Source organism: Brachionichthys hirsutus, chromosome 6 (genome assembly GCF_040956055.1).
Source record: "Brachionichthys hirsutus isolate HB-005 chromosome 6, CSIRO-AGI_Bhir_v1, whole genome shotgun sequence".
NCBI lineage: Eukaryota > Metazoa > Chordata > Actinopteri > Lophiiformes > Brachionichthyidae > Brachionichthys > Brachionichthys hirsutus.
This window is the reverse complement of record NC_090902.1, coordinates 5,130,014-5,154,654: the sequence shown is the minus strand read 5'-3', so window position 1 is coordinate 5,154,654 and position 24,641 is coordinate 5,130,014. Positions and strand designations below refer to the sequence as shown.

General features: G+C 46.6%; 2 protein-coding genes and 1 non-coding gene across 3 annotated transcripts; 1 reads left to right on the top strand and 2 right to left on the bottom strand.

The window, feature by feature from the left end:
* The first annotated feature begins 22 nt into the window (after positions 1-22).
* Positions 23-6,370, top strand: nox1 (NADPH oxidase 1). The gene is made up of 13 exons (XM_068739987.1): positions 23-73; positions 790-885; positions 965-1,075; positions 2,219-2,303; positions 2,741-2,886; positions 3,499-3,692; positions 3,784-3,910; positions 4,003-4,095; positions 4,193-4,434; positions 4,646-4,808; positions 4,948-5,094; positions 5,173-5,297; positions 5,613-6,370. The coding sequence occupies exons 1-13, from the start codon at positions 29-31 to the stop codon at positions 5,737-5,739; spliced, it is 1,701 nt and encodes a 566-aa protein (XP_068596088.1). The 5' UTR covers positions 23-28; the 3' UTR covers positions 5,740-6,370.
* On the bottom strand, positions 6,365-14,771 carry cstf2 (cleavage stimulation factor, 3' pre-RNA, subunit 2). The gene is made up of 13 exons (XM_068739988.1): positions 14,687-14,771; positions 14,369-14,447; positions 14,026-14,195; positions 13,807-13,943; positions 13,284-13,403; positions 13,054-13,176; positions 12,093-12,198; positions 8,285-8,384; positions 7,646-7,845; positions 7,202-7,326; positions 7,023-7,106; positions 6,641-6,791; positions 6,365-6,562 (listed from the first exon to the last, which is right to left on the bottom strand). The coding sequence occupies exons 1-12, from the start codon at positions 14,769-14,771 to the stop codon at positions 6,666-6,668; spliced, it is 1,455 nt and encodes a 484-aa protein (XP_068596089.1). The 3' UTR covers positions 6,365-6,562; positions 6,641-6,665.
* Positions 14,772-15,651: 880 nt separating this feature from the next.
* On the bottom strand, positions 15,652-15,724 carry trnav-uac (transfer RNA valine (anticodon UAC)). The gene has a single exon. It is a non-coding gene; the product is annotated as a tRNA-Val (tRNA).
* Between the last annotated feature and the right edge of the window lie 8,917 nt (positions 15,725-24,641).

The window sequence follows — 24,641 nt, the reverse complement described above, 5'->3', positions numbered from 1 at the left end:
TGCTGCGAGTCGAGACAGCGGGATCAACATGAGTAACTGGATAGTCAACAATGGGCTCACGGCCCTGATACTGGTGAGTTCATTCTAGCCCAGGGGTGGGCAAACCTTTTGACTCGCGGGCCACAATGGGTTCTAACATTTGACAGCGGGGCCGGGCCTGTAAAAGCCACTACATGAAAGGATTTGGCTGTTTACAGGTAGCATTACAGGGAAAAAGGTAAAATGAATGAGGTTTGTAATAAAATGTTATTTAATGATATTATTTGGACAAGTTCGGCGGGCCGTATTATCAATTCAATTCAGTTTTATTTCTATAGCGCCAGATCACAACATAAAGTCATCTCAAGGCACTTTACAGGATTAGCAGGGAAAGACCTGCAGGGAAACACAGAACCCAACTTGACCCACAAGAGCAACGGAGGCAAGGAAAAACTTCCCTTTAACGGGCAGAAACCTTGGACAGAACCTAGGCTCATGGTGGACGGCCATCTGTCTGGCCGGCTGGGTTGAGAGAGAGAGAGAGAGAGCGAGAGAATGGCTGGTCGGAGACGAGTCAAAAACAAGGAGATGGATAGGGAAGAGATAGCGAGACAGAGCGGGAGCAGACAAAAACAAAATGCTAATGCTATGAAGCCTAACGGGCCGTATGTGACCAAGAGCACATGTAAAAGACGCGCAGATCTGATCCACGCCGCAATTAAGGCTACCAGTAATTAGGCATAAAAAACAGTCATTATTTTTGAATGAAAGTCTACTTTGACTGAACCATGATTTGGGATGTGCTTGCAGGTGGTCTGGATGTCCATCAACATCTTTCTTTTCGTTTGGTTTTACTTCTTCTACGATTTAGGGGAGCAGTTTTACTACACGCGTCATCTGTTGGGGGTGAGTAGAGAACCGAGAACAGCCGTCTAGACTTTTACATGCGGATTCCGACTCACGTGAAGGAGTCCCTTTTTTCCAGCCTGCCTTGGCTTGGGCCAGAGCTCCCGCCGCTGTCCTCAACTTCAACTGCTTGCTGATCCTCCTCCCGGTGTGCAGGAACCTCCTGTCGCTGGTCCGAGGCTCGTTCGGGGTGAGAGAGCCACGATGAGATCGAGTTCGAGCGAGAGAGAGAGCACTGCCATTTGTTATTGTTCTACTATGCATGCAATGAAGAGAACTGTAAATAGAAAATAGAAGCGATGATGCGCTTTTGGGGAGCGAGTCGTGTCAGAACAAACAAAAAAAAAAAGAAACATCAATCGGTCAGCATTAGGATGCTGACCGATTGACTGATTGATTATATTGGCTTGATTTTGCTTTGATTGCCCTGAATGAAGGATGCCAGAGGAAAAATAGAAGCTCTGATCCAAGGCTGCTCTCTGATTGGTTGCTTCACAATCTCAGATCCTTGCTTTAAATGATATATTTATGCGTACATGTGTGTATATGTATATGTGTGTGTATATATACGTATATGTGTGTGTGTAATTATGCAGGTAGACACGTATTCATCGACCTCCAGAGCCGATCATGAGATCAGCTTCAGCTTGAAGATCTAAAGTTCCAGCACAAATACTGCAGTTAAATCCCAGCCCTGAGGTGGAATCTAAAATGATTCCTATAACTTTTATGCTATTTATAAAGTGATAGCTGATGTAGAAGCGCGGCTAACAATGGCGAGGCCATTGTCTGTGGATCTGTCCCGTTCACAGTAGGACAGACACATTTATTACATGCTGCACCTTCGAAACTACTTGCTTGGAGTGAAGGAAATGTCTCTGCGGGAGTGTCGCGTTGTTGTGTGAGACCGCAGCGTGACCTTTCTCACGTCATTGTACACAAACGCAAAGACGACATGAGTGCACGTTTGCTAGTTTTCATGTATTTTTTTAATGCATATTATTAATAATTAATGCATTTTTATGTCTTTTATCTCTTCTTATTCTTGAGTGAACTCAGTTTCCTCCTTTCAATAATGTTTATTTGAACACTTGAGGCTCCATTTCTGTTACAAAGCCGCAAGAAAATTAACTACTTGCAGTGTTAAGAATCTTTTTTTGATTTGAGTGTTTTCTGTAATGTGCTCATTTTAAAACATTTACCGCAGATGAGTGCCACTGTTGTGTTTCCACTGTTATACGACTGAAAAGATTCCTATTATAGATGGGGGAAATTTATATGTTTGCACAATAACAAGGAGTAAATTTCCTTCTCGCCTTTCTTTGTCTTTCAGTGTTGTGGCAGAACAATGAGGAAACAACTGGACAAAAATCTGAGTTTCCACAAGCTGGTTGCCTACACAATAGCTCTGATGACAGGTGAACTTGTGCAAGCATTTCTCTTTCAGTCCTCGTTTCTAGTCACGGTAATACTTTTATCTAAATGCAAAACGTGCGTAAAACAAATAAATTCGCAGTTAGTTTCCTTTCTGTCCTCGTCCTAATTTGTTTCTTGGCGTGTCATTTCTTTTCTATTCCTGACACTCATTAGTATTTAGTTAATCATTTACTCAGGTGTGACGCATTGTGAATTCTAACTCTTATCCTACCTGCATCCTCCTCCACCCACAAGTCGATATCTAAAAGTTAAACATGCTCATGGTTTTTTTTTTTTTGGGGGGGGGGGAGCAATTGAATGCAAACAAAGATGTTTTTCCTCTTTTCTCACCAGCAGGAAGGAAAGGAACCCCCTTTTAGAACTGAGGCTGTTGACCTTATCGATCTTCATTCCGCTTCTCCTCTCTGTGTGCCGACAGCCGTTCACATGATCGCCCATTTGCTGAACGTGGAGTGGTACAACAACAGCAGGCAGGGAGTCTACGATGAGCTAAGCAACGCCTTGTCTGTCCTGGAGGACTCAAGCACCACCACCTACCTGAACCCAATTCGCAAAACAGGAATTGTAAGTTGCTATAATTGTAATAAAGCTTCCTCAAGACTACTGCACTATCTTCTTGTCCCGTGAGGGGTCGCCACAGCAAATCTTCACCCTGTCCTTTGCATCGTCCTCCCCAACACCAGCCACTCTCATGTCCTCTCTCACTACGTCCATCTGGGTCGACCATTAGCCCTGTTCCCTAGCAGTTCCATCCTCAACATCCTTCTACCGATATAGTCCCCGTCTCTCCTCTGGACGTGTCCAAACCATCAAAGTCTAATCTCCAAAACGTCTAACCTTCACTGTCCCTCTTATCGTCTCATTTCCAACCTGGTCATTCCCAAGGAGAACCACGGCATCTTCATCTCCGCCACTTCTAGCTCCGCCTCCTGTCTGTTCCCCAGAGCGTCTCTAAGCCGTCCATCATGGCTGGCCTCACCGCCGTCTTGTAGACCTTTCCCTTCGTCCTTGCTGAAACTCTCCTGTCGGATGAATGCGGTGGCACAAAAGCCACATCTCGCGTGTTGATGACAGTCGTAGGATAATAGATAAGAGAGAGAGTGTTGAGACTTGGTGTCCACCATTAGGAGTGAGACCATTTACTGCGATCCTCACCGTCCTCTTCTCGCGTCCCAGGACCCGCAGCAAATTCCAACCTACTTCGTCTTCACCACCATCGCTGGCCTCACGGGAATCGTCATCACTCTGGCCCTCATCATCATCATCACCTCCTCCATGGAAGTGATCAGACGCAGCTACTTCGAGGTCTTCTGGTACACCCACCACCTCTTCATCCTCTTCTTCGCTGGTCTCGTCTTTCACGGAGCCGGGTAAGGGAACGTTCTCGGCTTTCCTGTTGTTGTTTTTTGATGAAACATTGATTTATATTGAAACGGTTTAACGCATCTCTTCCCCCTGCAGGCGTATCGTGAGGAGTCAGAGGGAAACGGATCCGCCACACAACTACACGTATTGCCAATACCACACAGACGAGTGGGGACGGGTTTCCCAGTGTCCCATGCCTCAGTTTGCTGGAGGATTCCCACAGGTGCTTTTTTTCTTTCTTCTTCTTCTCATTTTTAAAGGCTGTTGTCATGCAAAGTGAAACGGGCGTTCACCGTTTGCCTTTGTCATTTTCAGACCTGGATGTGGGTTATCGGCCCAATGATCCTGTATCTTTGCGAGCGTGTGCTGCGGTTCATTCGATACATGCAGTCAGTCAGATACAGGAGGGTACGTTTGATTTGTGATTCGTCTAAGCCCTGTGAGTTTTTAATCCCCCCCCGCAGGCTGTCGCAGCGGCTTTAACTTCACTTTACTTCATTTTCAGATCGTGCTACATCCATCCAAGGTGCTGGAGCTGCAGCTGGTGAAGAGCGGTTTCAAAATGGACGTGGGTCAGTACATCTTCCTCAACTGCCCGGCCATCTCCCAGCTGGAGTGGCATCCGTTCACCATGACCTCCGCCCCCGAGGAGGAATTCTTTAGCGTGCACATCCGCTCTGCTGGGGACTGGACGGACAAACTCATTGAGATCATGCAGCAGCTGCCGGAGGGAGCGCAGGGCCCGAAGTAAGCCAATCCATCCATGCGACATTTTTAACGCCAGCCGCTCAGAAGCGAAGAAGCCTCTTTAGTTGAGATGCAAAAACGTCTTCGGCCGTTTCAAGTCCGGCTGACCTGGACGACTGAGAGTCTGTGACATGTTTTTTTGGTCGTGTTTTGCGTGTCGCCTGTTCTCTATTATTGCCCTGACATCGGTTTATTTAATGTGATTGCTCAGGATGGGCGTGGACGGGCCCTTTGGCACCGCCAGCGAGGACGTGTTTGACTATGAAGTCAGCATGCTGGTCGGCGCCGGCATCGGCGTCACTCCCTTCGCCTCTATCCTCAAGTCAATCTGGTACAAGTTTAAAGACTCCAACCCTAAGCTGCGAACAAGAAAGGTGTGTAGCCTGCCGTGCACCGACATCTACGTGGAGCGCACGGCATTTTCGCAATGCATCCAAACACGTCGCGGCGTTGGCCAACTCTTTCGTAAGGAGTCATTGTTTAACAGGCCCGTTGTCCGTTTCCTCGTTTCAGATCTACTTTTATTGGCTCTGCCGGGAAACGCACGCCTTCGAGTGGTTCGCTGATCTGCTGCAGGTCCTAGAGAGAGAGATGGAAGAGAGGGGCATGGGGGATTTCCTCACCTACAAGCTCTACCTGACCAGATGGGACCAAAGCCACGTACGTCTGCGCGGGAACGAGCCAGAGGGACCCGGACCTTCCCGTGTAAATTTAAAACGGAAACTCATCTTATTTCAGGCCGATCACGTGATGGTCCGCTTCGATCAGGACAAAGACGCCGTCACCGGGCTCAGGCAGAAAACCTACTACGGCAGACCCGACTGGGGAAACGAGTTCGAGCAAGTCCGCCAGGAGAACTCCAAGTAAGACGAAACCACCGTTTCCATTCTCCTGCGATGGAAAGGGATACGGCCTTCGCTCCCTGTCCAGTGTTCGTCTGGCTCGGTGCTCGAAAACCGGTTCTCATCGTTTCAGACCAAATCCTGCAGTGGTGCCCGTTATTGCGTTACTTTTTTTTTTAAGAATTCCAGAAATTTTCAGTGAGAAGTTTCCCTTCTGGTTTAATTTCATATGGGGGGGGGGGGGGGTGAAAGGTGAAATAAACCTTCACCTTTTCCTTGTCGATTTACAGAGCGGCTCAAATGAAGCCCGATTGTGTTTTGTGTTGCCGTCCTCAGCTCCGTGGTGGGAACGTTCTTGTGTGGCCCCGCCGCCCTGGCTGACGTCTTGGCGAAGAATTGTGCCAAATACTCGGACGTGGATCCCCGAAAAACCAAGTTTTACTTCAACAAGGAAAACTTCTGAGCAAGACAAGTGAAAGGTGCCATGGAATTCGGTTTATACCCGGAATGTTATAAATCACATGACAAAGCTGCCTGACAACCTGTAGTACGAGCGGAGTGTGTCTTAGCGCCACACACACACACACACACACTGCCAGAAAAAAATGTTGTTCATCAGCTCCACTTATGGTGAGACATTGTTATGAAACTCGGAACATCGTGGCCCAACAACCCACCTCGACTCAGATTTTAATTATGGGATGCCTTCCTGGCAACGCCTTCGTGATTCATTGTAGTCCGACACTTGAAAGTTAGAAGTATTTGGCTTTGATTTCAGAACCTGAATGATGTCTGTAATAAACTTATTGTAATAAAATATGTAAATACATCTTTTGCACAAAGTTAGCCTTTAAATCCAAGGCAGCACACAATCGATAGTCACTTTACTTTTTACAGCTGCAGCAGTGACGTTTTGAGGCGCTACATTGGTGCGGGAAACGACGCTCCATTATTCCGACTGATAAGCCAGTCACGTAGCTTTGGATTGGTCATCGTCTTGCAACATGGAAGGACTTCCGTTTAAAACTTGCTATTGTTTCAATGTTTTGCAGTCTTGTACTCTTCTATTAAAAGCCATACTCCTTGAATAAATGTCAAAGTTTATTTGTTTCTTAATTCACAAAACTTCCAGACAAATCCTTTACAGGGTCGATTAAAGGAAAACAGTTTGCTGCTGGTTTTTGATTTAGCGAGCGCAGCCTTTGACCCTTTCATACAGAAAACAACGACTAAAGAAAAAAAGCATTCCAGGCTACTGAGGGCGAGGAGCTCAAGAAGGTCGAGTCCTGCAGAAAGAACGTCATGTCGGCAACAATGGCGATTGTTGATTTGAATAAAAATACACAAACTTCATCTGGACCTGCCTGAAACCGTCCCGGAAAAAGACCGTCACGGCGCTCCTCCTGCAGTCTTCTGAATCTGCTCTTTGAGGATGAGGATGCTCTGCCGCTGCTCCGGAGGCAACATGGCGATCTGTTCTTGGGTGAGCTGCAGGACCTGCATGATGAGGGCAGCCTAGACAGAAAGAATATATACAATTGTGATTAAAGACAACGAGCGCCGTCTCTCTCTTTAGAGCGAAGGAATGAGGAGATTCATTCCTGGTGTTTGGCAATAAAGGAATTGGGAAACCTTAAAATGATTCCTGCCTACACCTCTCAGGCGATAGATGTGGCTTACAGCCAGCGACTGAAAATACAAACAACTAGCACTGAGACGGAGGCGCTCTGTCCGACCGACACCCACCTTCTCCTGGTCCTGCGTGGAGACCTGGTTCTGCCCTGGACTGAAGCCTCCTCCTGATGGAGGGATACCAGAAACTCCAGGACCCTGCAAGACCATGTTGGACAGAAGAGTGATTACCTGCCTATAATAAGCTCCTAATTAACAGCCAACGCAGGCAGCGCGGTCGACGCAGCTCTTACTGGTCTGGCTGGTGGAACAGCGTTTGGACCCATGGCGTGAGGAACCGGGCCCGGCATCCCCGCCGTCATGGGAACCCTCTGGCCCGACACTGGACCGCGAGTGTCCATCGCCCTCGGGTCGCGACCTACAGGAAAAAAACAAAAAACAAAAAAAAACAAGGCTTAAGCTTTGTCAGAATTACATACTGCAAAATTCATCTGAACACGACACTCTGTTAGACAAATTATGCGACGCACAAAAAAACACAAATGTTAAACGGTGTGTTCGTAGGACTGGTGGCTTCTGAAGCGCCGCAGCTCGGCTGACCGGAGGAAACGGCTTCAGCCCAAACCGACTGCAGAGAAAGGAGGAACAACAAAGCGTGACCTTGTTCGGATTTTCTCGACACGTCTTCAGACACACAAACAACAACAACAAGTAAGCAGCATTATTACAGCCACTACCTCTGGATTCCATCGGGGGCCCCCGTGGCTCCATCATCGGAGGCCCCCTGGGATCACCCATCATGTTTCGCTGTTCGCCCATGGGCTGCCCTCTCATATCCATCGGAGGTCCTCTCATGTCCAGAGGGGGACCGCTTGCCATCTGGGGCAAGTGAACGGGTGGCGCTTGGTGTGGAGGCGGAGCTCCCATGTAAGCGCGGCTAAAGACACGCAAACAGAAAATAAGAACTCGTCTCAAATTAAAGGCAAATTCACGCGACGCGAGGGAGGGGCTGTTCTTTTAACGCGTGATAGCGGCCGTTTGAAGACGACGTTTAGAACCTCCATAGGAAACAGAAAAACAAAAGCCCCGCCTCAAATAGCCTCTGCATAAAAAACAAACAAGCATTGAACACGACTCATCACAATGTGAAGTTAGATCGTAACAAGTTAACGAGTCATTCATCTTCTTCACGAGGAAAAGTCACGAGCGTTCGTACGGCAGCTCAGGAAACTGGTTTCCCCGCATTTCTATTCTTCATCAAGTCGCTGAAATGTTAACGCCACACCTGCTGTCGCCATGGTAACGGTAACGACTGGCATCATTAAAGTCAATCCCGATGAATATTTATGGCTTATAACCCGGAGAGAACGTCTTACTTGGGGTCAATGACTTCTCCGGTGACGGACAGCAGAGTTCCCCCTCTGGGATCGTTCGGACCATCTCCCAGCAGGCCCCTGGGGGGGATGCCGCCCGGTCCTGATGGGAGGAAAAAGCCATAAATTCAGTCACGTTAAAAATCATTCCATCATAAAAGCGTTTATCTGTCCATTAAAAATAGGCTTCTACTCTTTAAAATGGTTGGAATTCCACGTAAAGGAGACCAAGCAGCTCCGTCTGTTTGCCTCACGCCAGTCTCACACAACATAAAAGGTAAAGCAGTGGCACGCTAAGCAACAACCAATTGGCAGGAGCGTAATAATTAACCCAATAAACTTACAATGCGATCATTTCGGCACACTTTTAGACGCTTTCTATATCGAGAATGGCAAAAGGGATGCTCGATTTGAGCCGAGGCTCATTCGGGAACACGCCACGGGTGAACGGGTTCATTTGTAACTGAAGGAGGAACAGCGGACAAGATGAATGGGTTACACAAAAAGGTCTGGCGACCCCGAAGGCGGCTCGCTTCCTCCCGCTGGATTGCCTTGCCGACACACACACAAGTCGGTCCGGAAGAGATTCCCAGCGGGGCCGGAAATGCAGAGAATACCGGATGCCGTTCGCTTTAAGCCACATCAACAGGCGAGAGATCACTTCGGGTGCTTTTATTCTTGCTTACGCTCTTCCGCCGACGTCCCTTTTCACGTTAGCAGGTTAGAAAACGGACGCCTTTACGAGTCTTCATTAACCGCTCTAAAATCAGTCACTCAGATTTCACCAAAAACTGATCTCATTTCGATCATGGTGGACTTTTTATTCTTTAGCTGCCCAGCCTCAATGTCTGGACGGCGACCTCTCCATAATCTATGATCTGCTCGGAGAATTTGAGGTGGGGTGGGGGTGGTACAGCGATACCTTGAGGCCGCTCGATGGCAGCTTGCCCCGACGATCCTGAGGGAGAATGCTGAAGGTTTCCTGAGCCAGCATTAAAGCAAAAGAAGAACACAAGACTCAAGAGAGCAAAGCGGCACTTAGAGAGCATTGTGAAGCGTGCTGGTGACGACGCTGCATGTACATGCGTGCACACACACACACACACACAAGCGCACAGAGGGAGGTTTTTGGCTCTGTTCATACCTGATATGCCTTTAAATTAAATGGTGATGATGTAATCGGATTGATTTAAGGGGATATTGTTGGAATATCATTGTTGAAAAATGGATGGATGGAATATTGGAGTGAAATGAAATGCCAGATGAGAAAAGACAAGCGTGAAGACTCAGGGTGCAACAGAACGATAAATACCTCAGATAATATCTATTATTATTATTATTCGCAATGGGCCATAAAAGAAGGAAAACTTTTTTTTGAGGGTTGAACAAACAATTATAGTGGAAGTACGAGTTCAAAATAAATAAATCAAGGGGTCAACAGAGGTCGTCTCTTTAAAATAAATAAATAAAACGATTTTCTTTGGATCAACAGCAATAGTAAATTTAAAAAAAACTATCACGCGGCTGTGGGATGTCAAACTGAAGCATGCGGTGGGGCGAGTATCACACCCTGAATGGAAATGCAGGAATTTACTTCACGGAACTGTCGCTATGGGCGATGAGTGCAATCATTGCCAATCATTTTCACCTTTTTCCGGGTGCACACTTTTATAACAAGCAAAAACATGATGCAATCCTGTTGGAAGGAAGCCACTTGATTTCACCACTTTACAGCTCAGGGTGCCATCAGGCTTCTGGGAAATGCGTTTTCTGCAGGGCGGAGAGACGCTGAAGCACCTTAAACCACTTTAGTCCCTTGATTTGGTTTCCAGCTGAACGTGTTTCTCTGGTCGGCATTAAAGGGGCGCATAGTTCCACCAGCACAGAGGAATGACGTTTGGGAACTTGTTGAACGCGGGCCGACCTTAATTACACTTTATTGGCTTTTGCATTCTCCAATCTGTCTAGTCTTTCTTTGAAATATGATCAGGTGATTAGCAAATCTACATGGTATGATTAGCAGGAGAGATTGTGAAACTGCCGACTTGCTGCAACCTGCAGCTAATAAGATGAAGAAGCTTCGAGGAGCCTTTAAGAAAACGAACGCGAATTAAAAACACAAACAAAACCGTGTGGGACGCTGCGGAGGACCATGTGATCGTCTCCAAAACATCGAAACTCTGGATTGAACAAAAAAACAACAACAACAACATATCAAATGTTGAAAACGACTAAATGTATGCCCAGTTTGAATTCGATGTCAACGTGTTTCGAAAAAAGGAGAGGCAAAAAAAAAAGAAAACGAGACTGGAAAAGTTGTGAGCTGCTCAAAGAAGTCATCTGGAGGAGGATCTGAAACTGACTGGGTTTCCCTGGCAACAGCTCGATAACACGATGGGGCTCAAGACGAGCCTCTCTGGACTGAAGACGAGGAGGGGGTTCACCGTCTGTCAAAGACCGGACAGATTCTGTCGTGGACATCGCACACAGTTTGTCTCTGCGTCCCGCAAACAACAGCTGAAAGTCTACGATGCGACGAGGAAAGCGAGTAGAAGCCAGATCCAGAGACATCGCCGCCGCCGCCGCTCTGGGCTCGTTCCAGGAGGACTCGGGTGAAAGGGGAATCTGTCCTTTCTTTGTTTCTAGGCAACGCGGCCTCCTCTGGACTAAAGAGGGGAGAGACCTTTCAGCTTCTGATCAGCGTACAGGTCAAAGGTCAGCCTCCATGATGGTGCACTCCCATTGGTCCGACACGACAGAGGTAACCTGCACATCTGTGAAGCCGCCAGAGAACGTTTTAGACTCCTCATTTTCTGGGAAGGTCTTGCTTAGATCAGCAAGAAAACACCGAAGCGCTCTCTGCACGGATCCCCACAGCCTGGTCGCTAGACTGACCTGCAGCGCCGACTCGGTACCCAGAGAAATGTTTGGAGCGTCATGAAACATAAAAGTACCACAAAGGAGGGTTGAAATCCAACATCAGGCAAGAACGAGAAAAACAGTCCACTGTCAAAATTACAGCGGCGGTTCCCTCGGTTCCCAAACGCACGGCGAGTGTTGCTAAAAGAAGAGGTGAAGCAAAAGTGTTAAATATAACCCAATATCTTTGCAGAATGTTAGCATCATTTTCATCAACAATTTCTGTTTCAATGTTTGGATTTTTTTGTCTTATTTGCGATTCCATTTTGGGATTCAATGACCTGCAGATGATTTGCGTACAGCGTCCCAAAGCAAACAAAGTGAAGACGACTTGACTGCCCACTTAAGCACCTTGCCTAATTAAGGTACACTGGCGACATCTAGTGACCAAAGTGAGACATTGCATGCAAATCTTCAACATGAACCTCATTGCTCACATGGAGTAGATAAATACAAATTTATCATGACAAAACGCGAGTAGGAAACAGCTGCGATGGTTCAATGGACCGCAGAGCAAAGTCCAAACTTGTTTTGGGTGCTTTTTGGCACTCGATCGATCAGCATACTGTATACTCAATCTTATTGGTATTTTTTCAGACTCGTTTGAAAGGCTTCTTAGAATGTCTTACAACAGTTTGAAAAATGGCCCAAATGATACGTCTTTACTCTTACTAAAAGCTAAAGTTCAGCCCGACCACAATGACCTCTGTGAGCACCTTTGTGATGTTCACACTGACCTTTAGAGTGAAATAAAGATTGATCTCATTCCACACACACAGCATGAAGAGCGCCATGAAACGCTCACGCCGCTCATTCAAACCGGCGACGAGCTTAGTAATTCGGAAGAGGAGAACAGTGGCTGACAAACGCACGGATGCAACGCGATGATTACCTGGAGCTCCCACAGGCACCGGTCCCTGTCCAGGCATCGGTCCAGGAACGGCGCCCATATTAGGCGGCTGCATCATTTGAGGGGATCCATTGACATGCATTCCAGGCTGGTTGGTAAAAAAATACACAAAACAACTCGGTTTAATATAAATCTTTTGCTCCATTACATTCACTTGATAACTTTAGTTATCAGTTACTCCAAATTTACTAATATTAGGTACTGAACCATATAATAAAAGGATGGTGTGTTCAACTACTGAGCTGGGAAAGTAATTAAACTGAGCCAAACTGAATGCAGAGTGTTTATCCAGTGTGATATTATACTGGTTTCATTTACTTCTGTCACATTCTCTGTTTTCCCCATCGGAATCCTGCATCAAAGAAGGAGCTCATTTTTATTTCATTCATTCATTTCCTCACTATCTGAATTCAAATAAGCAGTTATATTGAGCTCCTGAAATACAAAAAGGGTCATAACACCAAAGTCTAGAGCAGTGGAAACGTTTAACAAGAACACAATTGAAATGTGTAGATGTTAATATCAAGTGGAGCTTTTCACGATTCAAAAATGGCAAAGACAACGTGCAGAAAATTATTTTACAAAACTTTAAATTCCTGCATTTAAGGAAAAATAATAAAATCTTCATATTAAAATGTCTACATTTAGAATATAAATCCATATTTAGGCATCATTTTTTAGCTTCTTAGGGGACCTCTACATCGCTCTTTTACTTTGCAGATGCTAGCTTGTGCAGCATCAGGAAGCTGGTCCTCTTCACGTTGCATTGTTCTGGCTCACAGCGAGCTCCTGCAAGCTGCACGACTATAATTCGTTTTGAAAGCTTCTTCATTTACTCATTTCACTTACAGGATGTGTCTGAAATAAATGTTGGGGAAAGTAGAAAGGCAGGAAGAGTGCGTCACGTTGCCGCTGCTTTCGGAACTGGAAATGCTCTACTTACGCCAGGCTGCGGTTGAGACACCGGCACACTGGGCTGCACAGCAGGCGAATTGATTGGCGGTGCTCCTCCGGCCGGTCCACCGGGAATCAGAGGCTGGACCGAAGCTTGACGGTGGAGCATTTTCTGCACACGGGAGCGCATGGAAACACATCAGTTAGATTCGTTCGGATTCAGTCATAAAGACTGTAAAAAATACGATTTGACTGAGCTCTTTTCTCAGCATCTCTCACCAGAGCGATCTCAGGGTCAACAATCCGCATCACCACTTGGGCCTGCAGCAGAGCATAGGCCAGCTGAGGGTTCTGCAGCAGCATGTTCCTCGCCTCCTGGGGACTGTTCTGCACACACAGCTTGAGAGAGAAAGACAGAATAGGATTTTATTGACTGCTTAAAAATATTAGCAAATCACTTAAAAAGACAAAGTGAGCTTTCGCTTCCACTTCAGATAATTTTTTTTTTAAATGTGTCCATTATTAAGCAAACCAGGATGTGAAAGCAAATGTTCGCAACGTCTTCCTACTGGAAAAAAACACTTCTTTCATTTGGGAGAGAAAGTGTGTCGTCTGGCGTCGCCGCTTAATGAAGCAGACTGCCAGACGTGCCGTCCCGGTTCCCAGCTCGGATGCAATCGTACTTGAGAGCAACCGACACAATTTGGTGAAGGACAGTGTTAAAAACCTGCCATTACAGAACAGCAATATTTTTGTACCTCTATATTTACTGAGCAAAAAGACAGGAAGTAAACGAGCCCACCTTCATCTGTTTCATCAGTTCAAACATCTGCTCAGGTGGGAGACTGGCCACAGCTCTGCTGATGGACTCCGGGGCTTCATGTGGCTGGATGCTATCTCCATACGGAGACTCGATAATGGGAGCTCCTGTCCCTAAACCTGTGCCAGAGAAGACAAGATCACAACAAACGTGTTGCTTTGCACAACTCTCAATGGCTTTGAAGTAACATCAAACACTAACTTTTGAGTTCTTCCTTGTTCTTTTCACTGGCTGCATTATCGACCCGGAGAGCCCGACCACTGAACTCTCGCCCATTCAAGTTCCGCATGGCGCTGAGGGCCGTCTCCTGGTCTTGATATTCACAGAAGCCATATCCCTTTGGCTTTCCAGTCTCTCGGTCATACACTAACCTGAAAACACCACGTCAGATTTAACCACGTGTGATCATCAACCTTTGGAACTGATCAAAAACACAAATACAATTATATAGATTACACAAATAGGTGACACAAAATAAATGGCTCTTTGTATCACACTGTAATGCTAATTTCCTAGTGAGATTGAATGGCACACTTTCACTTACCTGAAACTAACAACAAGTCCCACTTCAGAAAATATGTCTTTCAGCTGTTCTTCTGTGGCTTCATAAGGAATATTACCCACTACGAAAACAAGGGAAAATTAGAAATATTAAATGTGAAAATAAAAATCTAACTCATTTTTATTGAAAAAAAATTAAAACCTTTGTTCTTCAGGTTGTTAGTATTAGTTTGGCTAACGGTAACATTAGCCGGACGTATGAGGTAGCAAGCCTTTTTGTATCAGATATGTGTTGTTTGATCGACTCATTTTGCACCAAATAGACAAACGCAGCTTCAGATAATAATTGTAATTAACTCACCAAACACTGATCTCAAGGAGCGATCTACGGCCGGGTCTCTACTCGCGGCGGCAGCAGCCGCTGCAGCGGCAGCTACGTTCGCCATTTTTCAGACACAAAAGAATGTAACACCAGGAAGTAGAAATGAGGCAATATCCGGTTACGGGAAGGCCTAATTTAAATATTAGCATTACGACATTCCAAACGTCATAATATTACACACGAGTCTCATTGTTTTGTTTTTTTTATTTAATCCCATTTACTTATAATGGAGGCTTTTTCAAAAAATCTCGTAAAATATACGTTAAATTCACTCAGCAAAAATCACAGTCATAAAGAGGTCCGATATGAACTATCATGCAAAATGTCTTCTGGATCTGATCCAGAACGAGGTCAATAAAAAGTATTACATTTTAACATTGTAAACCCAATTTAGGATTTTAAAAAATCAGTTACAAGTGCACAGCTACTCCGATTCACGTTTACTTTAATGGTTGGTGTATAAAGATACCGAGACTAATTTATAACCTTTTGATGATGATCCAGATCAGCATGTGGACGGTGTAAATCCGATAAGGAGGGGAATGAGCTGCTCGGCGGAGGTCTGCTCTCTGGGTGCTTTTCTAGTTTCTTTTATTTGTCAAGAAATTATTATTAATTGGTTTATTTATTTTTTAAATACATGTTTAATGAATTGAAATCTATGAGTATGTGCAATTGGCATGCTTCCATATATAAACAGCTTGATCAGATAGATTTTGCTGTTTTCATTGTATGTTAACAAGTCAGCCTAGAAACCTGCAGCTACCGTGAATGTTTGAGATAAAAGGATTCACAAAGGTTTTTAAAACTGTATTAAAGATGATTGTTTTTGCTTTGTTCTCTTTGACTGTGACCTCAGATCGTGGTTTAAAGTAAATGAGCGTGATTCAATTTGAGGAAACTCTTCTTGAGTCAAAGACAAATCGCACATTGGAAAACGCTAATGGTTCCACTGGGGCTCGAACCCAGGGCCTTCTGCGTGTAAAGCAGACGTGATAACCGCTACACTATGGAACCCGACGCTTCGGCGGATGGCAGCTATTCGGTATATAAGTGGTACTAATATTCACAATTGCTGAATACTAGTTGTCGATTAAGCAATTTAAGTACATGTTTGGTTCGAGTCGGTTCCTCCCGGGACGTTTCCCTTTTGTAGCTGCAGTCTGTGTCCAACGACACGGTGGTAGTTAGCTAGCATCCAGCTAATGACACCGACGAAGCGTAACGGGCACGCTGTGCGTGACGCGAACATGAATGAATCCGTCCTTCCGGGGTTCCTCTGCATTCACTGAAGGTAACGCTGCAGTAAAGACTCGAACGTTAATGTTAAATAACATAATATATGCGTTACATACCCGCACCCCCACAACAGCCATAACCAAACAAACAGAACGACATATTTGACGGTGACCCTACACTGTAAAAAGTGGCTGTACATCTTTAGTGAAGTTTGAACGGTGTTAATATCATTATCGATAACAAATCACACAAACACATGTATTTAACATTTACAGTAATGTACTGTAAACTTACCTGTCGACAGCAAAGCATCATGGGAAGGTGAAGGTCGGAGCTAAATTTTGAAAATCTAGCGTTAGTCCCTTTCAAATGTCTTTTCAGCTGTATCTAATAGTTTAAATATTATATTATTATCCTAAATATGAAATTTCCTAATTAGTTTTATTTGCCAACTCCCATGTCTACAATTCTGAGCCATGACAGAATTTAATTAAGATCAATCTGCATTAAGGGGGAAAAAAAGCATTTTCTACGGTAGTGGAAAATAGCAGCATCAAGTTTCTTAAACATATTTTTGAAGGAGCTCAACATCTGCAACATCGTTTGAATTCAGCAGGTAAAATGCTTTTTAGACCTACTCAGGAATGTGCCACCTTTTTAAACACGGTCGGCTCAGAATAAAGGCTATAAACCGGAACGTCAATATATTTGACCTATTTATAGACGTGAATCTTGAGCAGCGTCTCCTCGCTCGTATTTCTGTTTTCAGACTGCTGTGTAACGGAGGCATGGAAAAGTGCACATTCACGTGCGCCTGCATTGTGAACATTTCTCCTGCTTTCTTGTATTCCGGGATTGTGCGTCTCTTTTTCTTCCTGAGGGGTATTGAATGGCCTCACGGACTTTATCGGCTGACAACGGTCAAACAACATTCCTGGCTAATTTCAAAGTCCCTCTAAATGTGCATCTTTACGTATCTTATTGATGTGAGGTTTGAAACCTGTGACGGCCCACGCTGCCAATGCAGTGTTCACACTGGCTTTATTCTCCATTCTGTCTTGAAATTCTCAGTTGTTTATTTTAACTGTAGCTTTTGGGGTCCCTTAGGTGCCGGTCAGGGAACACCGGAAGGGCTGCATTGGAAAATGTGAGAAAGACAGCTGCACATGATACGTTTATCATATATGGGGTACGATAGCACACCTTTAGAGGGAGCCAGAGCTTGTTGTTCTCGTTTAACCTGGCTCTGACAGAATCAACACCAGACGGTTTCACCTGTGGGCAGGTTTCAAGATGTCCCACGAGGTCTAACTGTTCTGCAGGCTATAGCCAGTATCATATTTGGATTGTGAAGCAAAGCAAACACGAATGTCGTGCTGCATCTAATTGTTATTTTCATTTGTGATTAAGCCATGAAATATTTCCTTGCTTGATCAATCAATTATCTCATCTGTAAAATGTCAATGAAAGACAGGGAACTATGGTCAGTAGTTATCAGCATCTAAGAATATATCACTTTGCCCTACTAATAGTCCAAATCCAGCACTGTATCATCGAAATATTCAGGAGCTGCACTCAGAGGAAGTTTGGAATTTTTTCTCCATAAATAACTTCCTTTGGGACTGTGTTCAAATACATCAAAGCTGTGATTCAGAGTTTTTAGATTTTAAATGGATTTTTAAATATACTTTGATTATCGGCAGAATTTTTCAACAAAATATATTTTGCATGTCCTTGAAATCTTTTTTTGTTTCAGGGTGCATAGACACCTAACATGGAGGCAAACCTCCTGAAACCATATGATCACTTTTACATTAATCCATTATGGATGGTTTTATGTTCTAATTCTAAATTCTAATGTTAGGGTTATTCAAGATGGTTCTGAATTACATTATTGTGTGAAATTGTCGCTGGCTCCCTTATTTGTTTGGTACAAATCCAAACCAATCACATGACTAAATTTGTGCAACAGTGGGACTTTCAAAGCGTTAATATTTGATCAGGGAATGAAATGTGCTGTTGCACGCCCATGGCAGCGTTTAAGGCACTCTTCTTGCACACACTTGTGATTCCAATATCTGTTGATCCACTGTGAACTCTGTCCCATCTGAGTGGAAAACTGCCGTGCACAAAGTTATTCAATACAATCCACAGACCTGAACGTTTCGGGTTCTATTTCTGGAGTAGAAAGTTTCATATTTCCAAAGAGAATTGCTCACAATGAATCGATGGATTATTTAAGTAATTAGAGTATTGTTTAAAATGATCACTTTGCATCTGTAGAATTCAGTCATGCACTTTCCTCTTTTTGCTGTTTTGCCTGAGCCTATAGGATACGTCTCATGCACTCCTCTAGCGTTGTCTCTTGAAGCACAGGCAGCGTCGCTTAACCTGCAGTTCATTCCGTCGGTTTAGCCTCAACTCCTTCAACAAAGACTTTACCTCAGTAACTTCAGATGCCTGCAGCCAGTATATGCTATAGATAATCAAAGAAAGGATGTAAAAACCTTGCATGTATCTTTGTATGCTACTGATGGTTTTTAGACGCATTTGTCCTCCTGTGTTTTGCATGACTATATCTGTGCCTAAATATCTGATTTATTTGTGAAACAAAAAGACATTTGTCCTCCGGTTCACTGGCGTTTAGTGGCCTTTTCAGCCGTGTCCTGGATGTCGAATCGAAAGGGTGCTGACACCAGATTAATCCCATTAGATGGTTAAAAGCAGAAAGTTATTACGAGTGGTAAATTTTTAAACGCTTCAATGAGTAAGAAATTCTATAGAATGTTGTATTTCATTTATTGGCTGGTAAATACACCTATAGATTTATATACAGAATATTTTACAGTACGTATATTGACCGATCTATAATAGAAACGTGCCAAAATAACTTGTGGTGTAGGTTATAGTGATTACAATATGCGTTTCCTATAGCCTGTGTCTAAACGCAACAGCTTCATCAAACAGCAATAAAAACAAAACAATAGACAAAACACAGATTGGAGTCTTTTCAAACTGCCATTTGTTGGATGATGGTGATGATGATGATGATGATGATGATGATGAATATATTTATTAGATAGAATGTTAAATTCTTAAATTCTTGGATTTTTTTTGGTTCACCGTATATTCTAATTGGGAATAAATAAGAGTCTGTGAAATTATAATCTGGATGTTTTAAATGTAAATAAAAAAAAAAAGAAGAAGAAGAAGAAAGTCTTCTCATATTTTGACATTTGGTTTACAAAATGATCCTTTTTTACTGGGACAACAGATCATTATTTTAATGCGCGCACAGGCTGACCGGATTCGCGCCGTCCCCTCCACAATCAAAGCGCCCCCCTGTTTGTTATTCACCTGTAGGGCTTCATCCGGCGCTAGGACCCAGGGTGCGCGATTCTCATCTCCAGCTGCTGCGGACCGAAAACTGGCAATAAGGGAAGATCGCGAGGACAAGTCAAATTGCAGGCTGTGTTCATTCTACTCGGAAATCGCACCCCCGACCCCCACGCGCACGCCTCCCCGGGTCGACAGCGGGAGCTTGTTGCGCGGCGTGCGGGCTTCGTGGCCGTGGGCAGCTCGGGGCGCAAGGTAAGACGGTGCAATACCATGCGATTACTAATAACAAAGGCGTTATGGGCGAGCGAAGGGGGCATTAAGGGGGGGGGGGGTTGCACAACGCTGCTGCGTGCGCGTGAAACTCCGCCAAACTTTGACCTGGATATCTGCATTTTCTGTAGTTCCTGCGGGAGCTTGCGGGGATGCCTCGCTGTTGTGTCGGCGTTATGTCGGGTCTAAATCCACGGGAGAGCCAAGTTGCGTGTCGAGGTGACATGTATGACTTGTCCGTGCGTGTCGGCTGTGCACGCGGAGGTCTGTATAGGAAGTCGTTTCGATCCGGGACGGACGCGCAGCCCCGGCCGGACCGGCGCGTCGGGCCATCCATTACCCGGTGAATTAGAGCACCGTCCGCGTCCCCGTTCTCTCCTCCTTGAGTAACGCGTTACTTGTACAAGATGGAAGAATAGTGCGTTTGATGTTTGATGTTTATTTCCCCCGACTCGTCGTTCACATTCTGACCAGGTGAAACACGCAACTTAGACGCGGGACATCCTCGCCGCTGGAAGCCATGGCGGCCTAAGCGAGGGTCGGTAATCTCCGGTAGGACTCCGGTAGATGGTTACCGGTTACCGGTAACCCGCTTTGAAGGACATCCTTTAATAAAAGGTGGCCTTCGAAATGAACAAAGGGATTTATAACTGCACGCAGAACAAGTTGTTGTTGTTGTTGTTGTTGTTTCTCTACCGCCGTGGAGCCTGTGAACTAAACTCGTGTGTAACCGGTGACGCCCGGTCGCCACCGGGGTCGTTCCGGTCTCCCGGTGACCCCCCACCCCCCCCTCCGGCTCGGACACGACACCGACGTGTCATCTGCCCACTTCGTGACACTCCGTGCTTTCCCCGGCTGTGCATGTTCGTGCATGCGACGTCTCCGGGTCCCGACATTTGTCCGCGGTTCGGTAGCGCACATGCAGCCATTACCGGGCGAGCCGCCGCCGGAGGCTCCCACGCAGCGATCCGGTCCGTCACGGGAAAGAACAGAAGGAGTTCGCCGTGATCTCGACCGGAGGCTCGTTCGCCCTGCAACGCCTCGTCTGAGGCTGCACGGATCGTGCACGGCAGAGCAAAGTCGCCGAATGTGTATGTGCGTGCGCGCGCGCGTGCACGGTGTCCTTCCCACCGTAAGTGTTGAGAAAAGTGGGAAACGTGTTGTCCTAAAGGAGTTGCTTTCCTTGGGGGGGGGGGGGGGGGGGTTCAGTGGTTCAATATGATTTATCAGCAAAATAGCAGTTGAAATGGATCAATGCAACAGATTTCATTTTCTTTTTTTGTCCCACGTTCAACACAAAATGCTACTTTCATTAGCAGCTTTAGCCCCCCCAGAAGACTTCGTTAACCTTCACGGAGTTACTTCAGGAGTGTTTTTATATTTATGTTTTTATATCTACACTTGAAACACAAAAGTCAGGTCCGGATCTGGGATTCTGTGGAGTGATGAAATAAAACTGCAACTTCTTTGAGCCGATATGGATCGGTGGCGCGTCTGGAGGAGGAAGGATAAAAGCAGATCTTTTCTGGTCAAAAATATTGCCGGACTTTGACAGTTAAGTAAATGTAATCATCTATTTTGCCACACGTCGTCTGCGTGTTGGCTTTCTGATGGCGCCGCGTTGCTTCCTCTCACACCGGGAACCTGCGCGTCGGCACGACGAGGGTAAGATGGATTCCCATCAAAGATCAAAGGAAAGCTTTCGCCCTCTGCGAGGAAGCTGAAGCTTATCGGCATCTTTGATCGTTCCCAAAAGGGACAGCGATCCCGACCGCCGGGGCTTTGGTTTGTGACGCTCTGGGACGCCGGAGCGACCGTCGTCAATGCCTGACTTCAATCCAAACCTTTATTGGGATTGAAAGATGAAAGGTTGCAGCAAGATAACCCAGGAATATTACAGAACTGGGGGGGGGGGGGGGCATTGTTAGTGAGGAATGGGCAGAGCTAGGCGCCAGCGACACCGATGACCTGCGAGGCGTTTAAAAAAAAGTGTCCACAGACGAGACGATCGTCTCTGCGGATAGATGGATGGAAAATCTGTTCCTTTGAAGTGTTTAAGCCGCTCTGGTTTGATTTGGTCGTCGCAAAGGAAACATTTATATTGTATTGATGTAGAAACGACATTCCTTCCAGGAGAGACGCTCCTTTCTATGCTTCACGTTCGAGGCGCTGCAGTGTTGAAGCGGTTCTGGATTATTTCTGGATGGGATGATTGAAGGCCTTTATTTGACTTTATGTTATAGCAAAGGACAAAATCTCAAACTTAATTCTCGTTCTGTTTGTAAACCAGATTAATCCCAGTCCGGGCTGGAAACGCATTCCGTTGAAACCCCCACAGCCGAACCCACGCCACATCGCATCCCATTTTAGCCGGTACATCGTGTGTTTTGATGCAACTCTGATGTAGCATCCCAGTTGAATCCTGTGCTTTTGTTATTTTGTGTGAATTATTCTAAGAATTTAGGGCAAATTTACTTCAAATACACCTAAAAAAAAATAATCAACAAATACCCAAAGTAAAATAATCCTCCGTCTGCGTTTCACCTGGTGAGCCTGAATATCTGAAGGTTAAACCTTCATCTGGTGTTTAATCCAGATCCATCACAAATTAACGAGTCTAAATGACATAGTTGTCCTAAATATATTCTAATCCCGGAGACGTAGATCACGGAAAAGGAGGGGTCCCCCCCCCCCCCCCCCAGTGACACCCGTTTGTTTACAAGGAACGTAGTTTATTACTTCGTTACCCCGATAAGCCTTTCCGTTCAGAGCTCCGTTACACTCTTCGGTCGCGAATCCCCCCCCCCCTGCCTCCTCACCATTCCCCTTGATGAGCGGCTGGAGCCCGCTTTGCATGCTGGTACCTTGAGTCCTTCCCCCTTCAACGCTCTCCTGCGTCTAATCCTGGGCGTGGATCGCCGCGCACTACATCTCCCACGCCGTTTCCGTGCGCCCTTCTGCCCCGCTCTCGCTCTCTCTCAGACTGGAGACAGGCGATACGAAACGGACTGTTCTTAACGACCCCCCCCCCCCCCACATGCCCTCCCCCCTCCCTCCTCCCCCCCGCCCCCACCGGACTTTTCAGAGCCGAAAACCGTCGAGATTAGTGAGCAGCCGCGGACGGCGCAAGCGAAAGGCTCTGGACATGGCCGTGACCGAGCCGCGCGTGCACGTCGTTCACATGCCATCTGCACGAGCGGGTGCGTAACCGTGCGTGTCATTGGACATCTTTTTGTATTTTATTTTTTTTAATCTCGCTTGCTTGTTATCTTTGGGATTATTGGATCTATGAGGGGGGGGGGGGGGCGCGTCAGATGCCTTTCAACGTGTTCCAGTTAGCCCACCGGGGGGGGGGGGGGGGGGTGCGAGCGACGTGTTGTAGGTCGACCGTGGATATATCGGTCGCCCGCATCAACATGTAAACCACCGAGAAAGAGCAACCGGGGGGGGGGGGGTTCGCGGAGACTCCGCTGCGGAAGGAGCTGGGAGCCCCCCCCCGGGTCGGCGGCGGCGGAGTTAGATGCGTTGTTTACCCCGCGCTCCCCCCGCAGCACAACCATGCGTAATAAGTTGGACCCCCCGCCCAATCGGTGGGTAACTCGGGGGGGGGTCGATCATTTGTTTGTGGAGAAGTCAGCCCGTGTTACTTTGTCATTGGCTTCGCTTGTTCGGCTTTCCGGTGTTTTTCGTGCGTGTCTTCGCGCACGGCTTCGCGCACTGATGTTGACTTTCCTTATCAGGCGTGGATGTGACATATTGTGCCCCGACGTCGCAGCCGCCCGGGTGTGTGTGTGCGCGCGCGTGTGCGTGCGTGTGTGCGCGCGCGTGTGTGTGCGGGGCGGGCGGTGCGTTTACCCTTCATCCCGACTCCTCTTCGTTCTTCACGAGGAGACGGTTCCGGTCCGCGGCTCCGAGCCACATCTCTTATTATGCTCGCCATCTCCAACGGGGGGGGGGGGGGGGGCGGCGGCCTGGAGCTCTCCAGAGTTTTTTCGTGCTGATATTTATAAACGAGCAAACGCGCACTACGCGCACGTCGGTCTTTGCCGTGCACTTCTCAGGTGCGACGCGCGACTCTTTTGTGCCGCGGCTGCACCGACAGAAGCTACATGAGAATAATTTGGGGTGATTGTTGTTTCTTCCTCCTCCTCCTCCTCCTCTTCCTCCTCTCGGAGGTAACGCCAGGCTTCGACTTCCTTTCATGTCCGCGTCCGGACTGATGCGCGCGTTTACGTCGGAGCGGATGAGTCGGGTCCGACCGCGTGTGATCCCGGCACAAAGACGGACTGGGGTGCAGGCAACTGTTGTGCGGGCAGGGTGGGGGTGTGGGGGGGGGCTCCTTCCACCGAGCGGCGTCCTGCACCGCTGCTCCCCTCTCGGATTCCGGTAGAGACCGGCGTGTCGGTCCTTCACGCGCATCGCAGTCCCGATGAGTCACTGACCCGAGGATAAGAACGTTTCTGTTTTGCAGTCGTCATTTAAACTGGAAGATGCGCGCCTCTCTCTCTGTCTCGAGTTGTGCGTGCGCTTAGTAGAATTTCGATGTCTAATTTTAGATTCAACTGATGAGCACTTAACACAGCATGACCCCCCCCCCAACAAGTTTCATTTAACTGAGGCGGGATGCTTTATTGTAGTCATAAATTAACAACTGCCCACTGATGGGGAAACTTTTTCCACGCTTGTGGGGCTGCACAATATTGGAAAACAAACTTACGCACCCTTCGGGATCAAATCCAGACACCCCCCCCCCCAATGATTTGAAATGCTCTGAAAGAAACGGGTCGGTGTGTGTGTCAGACAGACTTCTACAGAACGTCAGTCACAGGAAAGGGAACAGGTTTGAGTTCGGCGTGCGTGCCGCGATGCGACCGTTGCACCGACGTGCGTTTCGGTGTCTGCGCTGAAACGATACCTCCACTTCTCACCGGTGGCGCTTTTTGCTCAACCAGCGCAGAACACGTTGAGGCTTGCAGGTCACCGATAAAATATCGTTTCAGCAGTCGCGGCTCATTGCCTCGTCGATGGGGGGGCTACCAGGAGACGGGCTCAAGGGGCCGTAAAGGGTGGGGGGGTATGAACCGGA